This window comes from Atractosteus spatula, chromosome 3, assembly GCF_055471065.1.
Source record: "Atractosteus spatula isolate fAtrSpa1 chromosome 3, fAtrSpa1.hap1, whole genome shotgun sequence".
Classification (NCBI taxonomy): domain Eukaryota; kingdom Metazoa; phylum Chordata; class Actinopteri; order Semionotiformes; family Lepisosteidae; genus Atractosteus; species Atractosteus spatula.
In genome coordinates this window covers 31,013,237-31,025,959 of record NC_142708.1, presented here as the reverse complement: position 1 = coordinate 31,025,959, position 12,723 = coordinate 31,013,237, and the positions used below count along the sequence as shown (strand labels likewise).

The 12,723-nt window shown below is 35.0% G+C and overlaps 1 protein-coding gene across 1 annotated transcript in view; it reads left to right on the top strand.

Moving 5' to 3' along the window:
• The first annotated feature begins 954 nt into the window (after positions 1-954).
• LOC148837683 (uncharacterized) overlaps positions 955-12,723 on the top strand; it is a 31,002-nt gene continuing 19,233 nt past the window's right edge. Inside the window, exons 1-7 of the mRNA XM_088910005.1 lie at positions 955-1,037; positions 2,415-2,500; positions 5,565-5,641; positions 8,550-8,667; positions 9,232-9,299; positions 9,674-9,843; positions 10,612-10,772. Coding sequence (XP_088766131.1) covers positions 955-1,037; positions 2,415-2,500; positions 5,565-5,641; positions 8,550-8,667; positions 9,232-9,299; positions 9,674-9,843; positions 10,612-10,772 — 763 coding nt within the window. The remainder of the gene's footprint in view (positions 1,038-2,414; positions 2,501-5,564; positions 5,642-8,549; positions 8,668-9,231; positions 9,300-9,673; positions 9,844-10,611; positions 10,773-12,723) is intronic.

Sequence of the window (12,723 nt, the reverse complement as noted above, 5' to 3'; positions counted from 1 at the left end):
CCTGTGATGTAGAGAAAAAAGTTCAATCTTAATGATCGTTATTTGTTTTAAAATACAATGAACCAAAGCTCCCAAACATATAGTGCAATAAAATAAACTTAAAAAACAAAATCCTGGCTAAATTCCTGGCCTACCTATGGTTCCCCTTGGCTGTTGAATTTCTCACCTTTTTACTAGAATTGCTGTGTAGGGTGGCTGTTAGCCATAGGTCACCTAGTTGGGTGCTGTAACTTCAGTGGAGGTAGAGGTAGTTCCCCCTCTACATTAAGCTTTGATTGTCTTTATGAAGAAAAGTACTACATAAAACTGGAGGAGATGTTTCACATCTGGTTATCAAATATCTGCGTTTCACGCTCTTTTAGATTGTTAAATGAAAAACTCCTAACAAGCAGCCAAACATGCTTTACACACAGAATGGCCAGTTCATGTTCGTAAGTCTCATGTTCTTCTGTTGTGCAATGTTTATTTTACTACATGAGGAAGACCATGGCTTGAATAAGATTACATTTTGTATTTTTTGGTCTATTTCGACTAGATTCATGCCATGATAACACCACGTCTGTCAAGCATTATGGCTTTAAAAAATAGTCTCATATCCGATGCATTCCAAAAAAATTTCAGTTTGATACATATTCGCACTATCTTAAACATACGTTATTAACAAAAATAAAACTATTTAAAGAAGTATAGCACAACAAAAAAAAACTAAGCCTTGAGAACAAAAACATCTCGTCATCTCTCTTACTGTAGTTCAGCGACGCTCTCGTGTGAGCGCGCAGGGCCCGCTCTTGCTGTGGCGGACTGAGGAGTTCAGAGGCTAAAACACGCTATAGTACAAGGTAAGAAATGGCAAAAGCTGTCCGTGTTCCTAGAAAAAACATAGACGTTTTAGGGAAAATGTACAGTAAATATAAAATTATATTTCTACGAATTAACTTTATTTTATAAAATAGAATGGACGAAGACGACGGCGACATGATGGAAACCGTGGTGCCTGACTCGGATCCCGACGATGATGAAGACCTTTACGCGAAGAGGTAAGGACGGTAACGTTATTAGTAACGGGGTTTGACGAGGAAGAAAAGACTGTTCTCAGGGTTACAGGATTCAGTTTCGATATTATCAACAACGTTATCATCAACGTTAACAGCACATTTGACCTCTTATATATATAGGTACAGCCAGGTTTTAAATCACATACTTTCACAGTTTCCCATACTGTTTATTAGGTTTTCCTTAACACATTTAATTTTCTTTCTTTTTTTGGTAGGTCGGGTAGTATGAATGGGATGCTATTTGAAAATGTCTAATAATGTGGCGTCGTGTCAGAAAAGTTCCGCCACTTTACGTAAGGGAGTCAGCTGTGGTGAAAAGGCGGGTTTTTTATCGGTCCTGTTAATAAGACAGCGGTTCATCTTATATAAATTGAAAACTGTACATATAGTCTGTACAGTTTAACTCCTATAGGCATATACAGTATACGTGGGATTTTGTATCACCTGTGTGTCATGCTTCGTTACTCTCTGGAGTTCTTTTGCAAACAAGAAAAGACCGCCGGGTTCGCTAATGAATGGTTGTTAGTTCTGTCATGAATAGAGGAACATTTCATCCAGCCGTTTCTTAAAAAACACCAGTTTAGGTTTTATTCACTTGGCAACTCCCCAACTCCTTAGCGACTTCGGTTATTTTTGTGTCACCTGCAAACATACAGTATCAGGTTTGCTAAATATATCAAATCGTAATGTATTTAGTCACGGTACGACCTTATCAAAACCTTTATGCACATTTAAATATAAGAACATAAAAGGTTAGAGAAGGTCAGTCAGTCCATCTCGCCCGTTTTGTAGTTAAAAGCAAATTCGGGATCTCATCCCGAGGAAGCTAGGGCTTGAACAACATCGCTGGGTAGTTTTGGCCATATTCCCACACCCCATGATAGTGTTCTCTAATGTACTTGTTGCTTATTCAAAGAATTGTAGAAGTTATACAAGCAAGACCTGTCCTTTTTTTAATCCACGTTGTCTCTTAAAATGCCATCGTTTTTTAAGTATTCATCCAATTGAGCTTTTTCCATGTTATTTCCGTAACGGTACCAGTAACTGAAGTAAATGCAGTTTTCGTTTTCATTTCAGTCTTACTTTTAATGAATTGGTGTTAACTTTGCAACTCTTCAATCTATGGGCATGTTTACCATTTTAAGTTACAAGCTGAAATACAGTACCCTAGCTGTGTATAGGGTCACTACAAATTAAATGCACATTTGCCACAACTTTTTTTGCAACAGTAACTTTAGCAAGGAAATAAAATTGAAACCTTTTGTTGAAGTTCACTAGCACATTGAGCCTAAAATTGAAATCCTCCCAAGTTGCAGGGTTCAGTGGCCTTTCACCATTCTCTTTTTCTCTCGTTTTCAGGTTGATGTGTGAAATGACAGATTCTTTAGAATTGTCACACTCATTTAAAGTGATTCCTTCAACAAAGGGGGCTGGTAATGCAGAAGGTACAGTGTGTTTCTTGATTTCATTAAGTCATAATAACTTAAGCATATGCTGTAATACATAGTGGGGAAACAATTACCCTGGCTGAAAGGAGAAAAAAAGAAATTGCAGGTGGTTATTTAGATTATAAGATGATGTTTTGATTAGTTATCAGTAGTATGGCATTCATTCAGTTTTAAATTGGACACATATAATATTACCTCTGATAGTACTATTTCTGTAGGTTTATTAAACTGTGATGTTATTTAGATAATTGTGGTAACTGATACAGGTGGAAATGTGTGAGGTAAATGAGATGTAGATATCAGTGTATTTTTTCAGTTAAGGAGAATGATTTAACTGATCAATTTTTTATTTAATTTCAGTATTTTATTACTTATCTCATTATTTAATGTGTTTTTCCATGTATATGATTTTTTCCCATGAAACAGGAATCAAATACCAAAAGTGCAGATTTTATGTTTTTGTTATGTACGAGAAATACACATATTTGAGAAAGTGAGATTTTTTTCAATCATTTTTTATTTTATCATCATTTTTTTAATGATTTTTTTTCAGAACCTTACAGTATACAATTTGGGGTACCACTGTACTTTTAACTTGTGTTGTTAATGTTTATTTTGGTTTTAGTGAAAGTGGGAACGCTGGTCTTTTAGTATTATGGTGATGTTTCACTATAAAATACTAAAAAAATACCCATTGATAAATGCCATTTGCTGGTGAATGTGAACATTGTATCTTGTATCTTTATTAAGAAGGATTACACATACTGTCATTTGAAAATAGTTGAAGAAGATAAAAACATTTGTGCGTTGAAATATGTAATCTTAGAGGTGGTGAGCACTGTAAGGAACATAAATAAATGTAATAAATATGTACTGTATGTACTAGCATAGATTTGTTCCTTCGTGCACTGATCTTATTATATGAAAACTGAAGTCCAAATACATGGGTTTTGGTGGTGCACTAACAAACCGGGCAGGATTCATTTGATAAGTAAATCAAAAACTAATTTTATAAGGCTAAGTATTGAAAATGCAGAAAACGAGCAGTAGAATCTATAGCATTTAATGCAATTTTAGTATCTCAGTATATTTCCTGAAAAGTCTTTTAAAGAGCAAGATAAAGAGCTCTTTCATCAAATATTGTGATATTATTCACCTGAATAATCATTTCTACAGGCCTCCTAAATTAACACTTAATTAGAGACATTTAAAGTATGGCACATGGGCCAAATTTGGCTTGACACTAAACTGAGAATGGACAGGAATGTACAAAAAAACAGTTACTGGTTTGGAAAAAATGAATTTTATTGACAATCTTAAATGTGTTCATAATACATTTTCTGAGTGCTTTAACATTACACTAATTTAGAAACTGCTTGTCTGCAGTTTGTGTATTTGGGACTCAAAGCTGTGTTCTTTTTTTCCGAGTGTGTACACAGTTAAGTACTGTACGTGCCTTGTGAGAACAGTTTCATACTGCTTAGCAGAGAAAATGAAAATGGAGTAAAGATAATCAACAATTTCCAGAAAAAAATAGTGATGCCTACTTTTTTTGCTGAAGTTAAAGTAGTTTTCCTGATATGCCAAGAATCAGTTGCTGTAAAGAAGGAGTATAGTTTTAAAAGACATTGTAAAATGAAGCTCACCACTTCATACTCCATGTATACAAGTCTGTGAAATGACAAAACCAAAGAACTGAGAAATCAGTTATCTGTTCAACAAGACCTGTTTAGAAAAGGATCTTTAGTAAAGAAAAATGCCACCTGTGTGAAACTGTGGTATTTTAGAATTAGTTTGCAAAAGTGGGAAACGGTTTGCTACTGGAGAATTGTGTGAAGCGGTGTCTTAATTCGTACTGCTAATAATTTGCCTGACAAAGAAAGACCTGTTTTTTATCAGCCTTTCAAGAAAACCGTACGTCAAGACATTTTATATACAAACTCAGTTTGGTTGAAGAAGGTAATGCAAACAGTGCTCAGAATTGTGAACTTCATCATGACCATGTTTGTAGAACTGGATGCAGAATACAGAGATGATCTATCACCAGGAAGTCTGTGGTTAAGTTTAATTAAAATCCAGAGATTTTTTTAAGTCCAATTCAAAATAAAATCATTATTAGAAGAGAAAAAAGAGGATGTAAAGCTGCAATCAGAAGAAAAATGGCTTTGGGATAGTTCTTTCCTTGGTGACATTGTTATACTTTAATCTTTCAATCTTCAGTTGCAGGCGAAAGCATTTCTCATTTATCAGCTTTACAACATTAAGGCATTTGAACAAATACTGCTGCTAGATGAACTGCAATCTTATTCACTTTGCCCATCTTATTCACTTTGCAAGCCTTGGAGAAGTGCATGCATTTCTCTAAGGACAGTATGTGAAACAGTACGTGACAGTACGTGAAAAACTTGCAGAGTATGCGCCATTCATTACAGACCCGTTGCAGTAATCCCAAAGATGGTCTTCAGATTATTATAATATTCGAAAACATTATACATTTTAAGTGTTTTATATAAACATTTAAAGGGTTTACACTGCAGTCCGTACGTATAAAAAGGGCTGTGATTCTTATATGGTTCACCCAGTATAGACGTAAATACCCTCTAAATAAAGCTGACATTCTGCACTTTAACCTCATAGTCATCGTTTCATTTCAAATCCAATGTGATGGAGTACAGAGCCAAACAACACAAATTGTGTCACTGTCCAAATGCTTAACTGACTACACTGTATGTAGTGTTACTGCTTTTAGTCTACTGTTAAACTGTTGAAGTCATTAGCTTCAAACCTGCTGACTGGCCCTCCAAGCATAATGATTTGAGCAGTTCTGCAATTAATTTGATTTGTATGCTATAAGTAAACATTGTAAATATTAAAATATTTCCCATGTATTTATGGCAACAGTCAAAAAACTGAAAAAGTTATATTCAAAGTTATATATCAATTCAGATGGATCCTGTCCTGTTGTTGAGTGTGTGATCGAATGTTTGCTTATTCATTACTTTTATTGTGAGAAATTATACATAATAATTTCACAGATCTTGTCATTTTTTTTTTGTGTAAGGCTTTTCTTCACAGGTAAGCCTGTTGTCCAAACAGAAGATTCACGAAACACAGACTGATAAATATGTCACAGAAAAGGTAAAGATAAATAACAGAATGGGTAAAATTCAAAGCCACATCTTGTTGGAATTTAAAGTTGCATAAGAAACACAACTACATATTCAGATTTTGGGTGTGATAAACTCATTTCACGTAGAACAGTGCTGTGGATGTAGAGAAATAATTCATTATATTAATGCTGTCTTTGTATAGAGCTACATGCTATGAAGGATACCAGTATTAAAGTTGTTTGTTAATTCTCTGTTCACAGAGCATAAGCTCAATACTTAACATCACATCTGTAATATTTGCTGCTCAGAACAATACAAATCGGTAATGGTATCATTTTTCGGTGATAATTTCAAATGCAGGATTTATCATTGCGTTATTGGTCTTTTTAAATTAATATAAACCAGACCTTTATTGCCTTATTATTCATATTCTGTTACAAAGCAGATATTGAAATTAGTTGTTTCAAGGTCTTTTTCTGGTTTTACTAAACAAAAGCAAAGGGAAGCTAGAATATTTGGATGGTCTGCATCAAACAAGTTTTTCAAAGGGAACATCCTCTTTAAGGATTTAAAGTCTTAAATAATGGCATTAATGACATAAAAGATTACAACAACTTGGCAGGTAAAGTGTTATACATATTGTGCTTTATTAAACCAGACGTTGCGCCTTTTACACCTTTCTTTACAGGACATAATGCACCTCTTGAAATTTCAGAAAGTGTATTCTGTATTGTGGCATTCTTTGAGTGTCCCTCTGTCCTTCTGGGGTTTTCATGAAAATATACAGTATAGTGTTGGACACCACAGACAATGTTATATGATTATCCAGCCAAGCATTTGCCTAGTCTTTACATAACATCAATACAAATAAAATTCAGATGAATAATTTATAAAGTTCAGTGTCCTGCAAAGGAACATTGTTTATCGCCAAGGTGATCTCTGCAAAAAATGGAATGCACTTGTATGTCTAAACCTCGATCTGTCACATACATAGACATTTTACAAGCAGTGCCATAGAGAATGCTTGTTTTTGAATGGGCTTCTACCAGTTCTGCTGTCAGGCACACACTTTATGGACCTTAGAAATCACTTATGGTGAAGAGCTAAGTAATGTATTTTAAATATGTATAATAAAATATAAATGTTAACATTTTACAAAGGATTTGACACACAATTAAGTTATCATGGTTAAGTTATGGCATTTTAAATAATTTTGAAAAGTGACCCAATCTGAACCTTTTAAGCAAAAAACAATAGTGCTACCTATTTCAAGATGTAAGGCTGCAAATGAGAAGAGACCATTTGGCCCCTCTTAATAATTTGTTAATTTAAGTAGCTACAATAAGTGAATCCTCAATTTTGGACACTTCTTAAAGAAGTCTAGAGTCTCTTCAAGAAAGAGTTGGTCATTAAATTAATGGCTGGAACTCACAACTTATTACGTAGAGAAGACTTAGTCTCTGTCATAAATGAATTCCCATTTAATTACCAATTTTGTCCTTGTCCCTTTTTCACTACTGAACTGAAATAAATATTTCCCTTCGTCGACCCTTTTCATAAACTTGGATTTCTTGTGCTTTGCTCAAATCTTCTTCCATTCTCCTTTCTTCTCCCCTATAAAGATTCTGCACCTTAAAACACTTCATATATAACAATACCCCAAGACCAGGAATCATTCTTGTTACACTTTTTTAACATTTTCCGAGGCTAGGATCTCCTTCTGGTATGTTGACTGAAACTACAGTTTCAAATATTTGTAAATTTTCCAGAATAAGATAAAATCACTTTATTGGCCATATACAATTTCTTGTATTAGGAATTTTTCTTTTCACATACCCCAGCTTGCTCTCCATGAGACACAGACAGGGAGAGAAGCTTGGGGTCAGAGCGCAAGGTCAGCCATTTATACGGTTCCCCTGGAGCAGTTGGGGTTAAGGGCCTTGCTCAGGGGCCCAACAGAGGATCCCTCTGCCCTCCTCAGGATTTGAACCGGCAACCTTCCAGCCACAGGCACAGATCCTTAGCCACAGAGCAACCTAATAAGGCTGATAGATATATGATGCTGATGCTGATCTTCCAGTAACACATTATTTGTTTGGGGCAGATCTTTTAACATGGTCAAGAATTCTTTCCTTGTCCTTCAAAATCGTTTCTGTTAAGGACATATTTAGATCTTGGTAACGCCCAGTTTTGCATTGTAGTTGGGCCTTACCCAGACATTTTTTATATTTTCATTTTCTGCATTACATGTTTTGCAGTTCTTGGTGGCACAAATATCACTTCTGTCATTATACGAGTATCTGTCATTCAGTGTTGCAAAAATCTGATGTTATGAATATCCGATCATCTGCAGGACAAAGTTGTTCTGCAGTTTATAACTACAACTGAATATTCACAAGCCAAAAGTGTGAAAAGAATGATATTTCAACGAGAATTCATTTGTAAATGAAGCGTTTGTAAGTCAGGGAGTGTCTGTATACAGGTATCTAAATCACTGAATAGATTAAGAGAACTGAGCCTAAACCAGATATCTGCAACACACTGCCTTCTTGAAGGATACTAAGGAATCTTCTTCAGTCAAAATGGGTAAGTACCTTATGTGGACCTGTGTAAAACTTGATTTTTGATTCAAAATATACGCATGATCACCAGCATCCTCACCCCTGTAGTTAATGGGTGCTTCCCATTGATAAGACACAGAAGGCTCAAAGCAGGTCAGCTATACAGTAACAGGTTAGAATTTTGAATTTGATGGGAAGCTGTGAAGATTTGTTGTTATTAAAAATATTTTAGCTTGAATTAAATAATTTCAGCACATGGAAAATTACCCTGTGACTTCAAATGGCCAAGACCACTGCTCAGCATTCTTATCAACATTTATTATTTGGTTTGTTATTTAATCAGATTGCAGAACTGTTGTTTTTCTTTATCTGCAGACAGATTTTGAGAAAACAACAGAGGAAATGTTTGGGTTAATACCTGGCACTGCAACAGCACATAGAGATGTATTGTCTCAGCAGTTCAGAAGTGTTGTTGTGGATCTCCATTCTACAGGTATTTTGGACATAATGTCTGTAAATAGTGTGAAGAGCTGATTACACCATCAACTTCCATTTTCCACTTGGAAGATATACCAGTAATTTGAGGTGTAGAAAAGAAAAAACCCCCGCAAGGTTTCTTGAAATGATCTCTGGGGTACAGTTGAAAACTCTTTTAGAACTTGTTGGTGTGAACAATGGAAACAGAAACTGCAAGCATATTATTGTAAACAGTAATGAAGTTTCAGTTCTGAGGAGCTACTTTACTCCGTCTTGTAAATTACAGTACAGTACTTGTAAATTCTGCCATCTTGTGGAAGTTCCTTGAAATATCTGTTAATGCTCCCTGAGTTGACTAATAAGAGGTTCATCTGGAGATCCAACCAATGAAAATTTCTTAGTGCAACATGCAGTTTTAATAACTGATATTTTTAAATGAGATTGTTTTTTATGTTTGCAAAAACATCTCATCTGAACAAAGTTTATTTATTTTTTTCATTTAAGTATTAGGAATGCAAAGCAGTTTAAATTTTCAAAGAACTGTGTATGTCACCTTGTCCCCTTCTCCTTTGATTTAAAGAAAATGCAGAGCAGTTTTCTGAGTACCGGAGTGACAGGATAATTGCACAGTCTAGAGCAGAAGAACTGGTAAGCTTTGCTGTAAGTGTATTTATTTTATTTTATTATTTTGAGCAATAACTATACTATTATAAAAATTACTTGAGTAATATGGTGTGTGCCATATTTGATTTGGCTATTAAATGGACCTTAATTTTTGTCTACAGTGGAATTAATACATTGTAATGTTTTTGCTTGTTAATAAAATAGTTTTTAATTTGTTTTTGCAAACTTTTACGATGGGTATGTCACCAATTAATTAGGGAAACATGTTTTAATAATTCAGGACAATTACCAATAATAAGATTCTTTGAATAATGCAATTCAAGCTTTACACTTTTAACTTACAATTATTGTATAATGACATATTGAGAGGTTTTTGTTGTTTACTTTGAAACAAACAGGAATTCAATAGGGATGAACATGGCTCATCAGCCATGTCCCCTCCTCCAGTTGCCAAAGCATCGGTGACCTCCTGTGTAGAAGAAAAAGTAAAACCATTTGTGAAAAAAGAGACAAGTTTCCCATTCTCGTGCTTGCCAGAATCACAGATAATAGGCCTAGAAACCCAGTGGTAAGTATCTAGAGACTGGATTCAGGAACACATACAGTAAGTTATAGTTCTATTTGAACTTTGTAGTATCAGTCATGGGAGCTGTGGCAGCTCAGACGGCAAGGGCGTTCAATCCCAGGTAAAGGCAAGCGATGTAGCTTGCTCTAATTCCCCCAGGTCCCCTCGGCCTGCTTTCCAAATGAGTACTGGGAGTTAATCCTTCCAGGGTAATAAGCTGACTGGAGCTTGATGCTGACGACATCACCTCCACCTCCAGTGTTACCCCATGGGCCTTTTTGGCCTGAAAAGAGACCTACCTACTAGTATCAGTCATGGATGACACAGTGGGGCAGTGATTTGCATCCCTGGTGCCATGAGGTCAGTTCTGGATTTGGGGTGGTCTCTGCGTGGAGTTTGTATGTTCTATCCGTGCTTGCGTGAGTTTCCTCCCAGTACTCTGGTTTTCTCCCACGGTCCAAAAATATTCTGGCCGGTTAAATGGCTTTTGGGAAAATTGGCCCAAGTGTGTCTGTATATCTGCCCTGCAGATACAGGACTCGTGGCCCATCCAGCGTGTACCCTGCCTTGCTCAGTTTGCTTGCCCTGATAGGCTCCAGCTCCCCTGTGACCTGGAATTGGAAGAAGCAGTTAGAAAATGGATTGTTGGATAAGTCATGGGTTAAGAAATTAAATTCTTAAGGATTAGATCTGCTTTTTCATTTTTACTGTGTAAAAGCTTTGTGCTTAAAAGCTGTCTACGCATATGTTATATTTAAGATCTTCTTTCAATTGTAGGCAGGTAGCTGGGGCTGCTTCAGAAAAATGTCCATCAGCTTCAGTGTCTGGTTTGGAGCCACAGTACAGTTTGTCATGCCAGGCTGCTAAGGATCTAATGTCGGTTAGCCATGTTAATTTATCAAATCCATCAGGGTCCTCCAGCACGGTGACAGGCGAGTACAGAGGCTACCTTCCGAGACAATTGGTTTATGATGTGTGTGAAGAGATTGAATAAGGACAGCTTTTTTCATTTTAGAAAATATAATCCTGCTTCACACCCACTTAACAATACATGTTCTAACTCAAGTGTCACATGTTTCTGGAGTCATACAGGAAATACATAGCATTGTCATCACTATATAATTGGTTTTATCAGTACCAAATCCTGAGTCCAACTATAGAAATTTGGATTGAATGTTTTCTTCACCATTAGCAAAAACGTAGTGTTAAAATGTCACATCTTTGGCATTCTTGCCCTATAGTTTCTTCAAGCATGTAATTACAGGTGTAACTGAGGTTAATTGATCCATGGAATTGAATAGTTTGCTTTACTTGGACAAGTTTATAATCCTACATTTAAAAACGTGTAATGTCCTCCACATTAAATTATACAAACACAAAATTAAATGTCCATATTTTTATCTACAGTATGTGATGAAAATCTGTTAAGGTATAATGAGCTAGATGGGCTGAATGATATCCTCTCATTTGTAACTTTTCTTATATGTAAGGAGCAGTTTTCATGAGGCGGTGGATTTTGAGATTCCTATGTTTTACACAATAAAAAAATCCCATGTTTACCTAGTGTTTCTGGTAAATTTAAGAAGCCTGCTGTCTCAAATACCTCACACACGCTAAATGTACACTGTTTTTCTTCTAAGTGAGCAAATAGTTTTTTATTGTTTCAGTATTTCTGACATCTCAGTAGATTTTCTACTGGTATATGAGTACTGTGAGTTGTGCACAAATGTAAATCTCTTGCCAAATATATTTATAATTTGTCTTATATGACATTTTTTATGTATGCAGCCTTGATTTCTATGCAACCTGAAATACGCAGATGAAATGCTTTGTTTCTGAATAGCAGAATGAATGTGGTATTTGAGAAGGTTCTTTTATTACTATATTTATGGAATGCAGAGTAATCTCAATAAAGAACTCTGTAAAGTATAATTTGGAACACAAATGATACAGCAAATCATAATAAAATGGAATAATAAATTCTGTAACTTATTCTAGGAAAGTCTAGGCGGTACTACTGATGTTTGCAAAATACACACATGTATTGCAGCATTTACTTGTAACAACTGTCGCAGTCACAGATATGATGCTTCTCATTATGAGAAATTTGAATTATTGTAAAATTGCAATTATTGCTAAGAATAAGCTTCTGTTATTTTTCAAGGTAAGGCATTTTGGAAATGTATAGTGTTTGTTATGCACACAAACACAGTTACTATACATTTAATGAATCTGAATCTGAAGGCAAAAGTTACATTCAATATTTAGCATATTATTTGATTTTGTGATACACTGGCATTTACAAATAGGACTTAGAGACACACTAAATTTTAAAAAATAGTTTTAGACTACACAAAATGAATGCATATCTTAGACACCTTTGCTGAATTTAATTTAATATACTAAATTACATTTAATAATTATGAAAAAGATAAAGAATAGAACTTGGATTATTTTATTATTCTGTAGAATGAAAATTATGATTCAGTTGCATGTTATGAGTATATAATTTACTGGGTAATTGTGTGTTATACATTGGATTCCCACTCCTAGTACAGGATCTCCATTTAGTGATACACTTTTAAAATAATGTTTTAAAATAGCACACGTGCAAGATGCTTTATATTATACCAAATTAATGGCTTTACTTTTGCTTACTGTAACTGTCATCAGTAGCAGCAAGAAAGTCAATATCCTGGTTTTCTGATGCAGGCACTGTAGTTTAATTTAGTATTTTATTTGTATGCAAATGGTTGCTTAACCTTGATTTAGAAATGTCATAATTATGTTGTTAGATTACTTAAAGGTAATGCAGTAAAGTGTCAGAAATGGTGTCACAAAATGCTATTTTATGCCTTTTAAGAAGCAGTTTAAACATTTTCT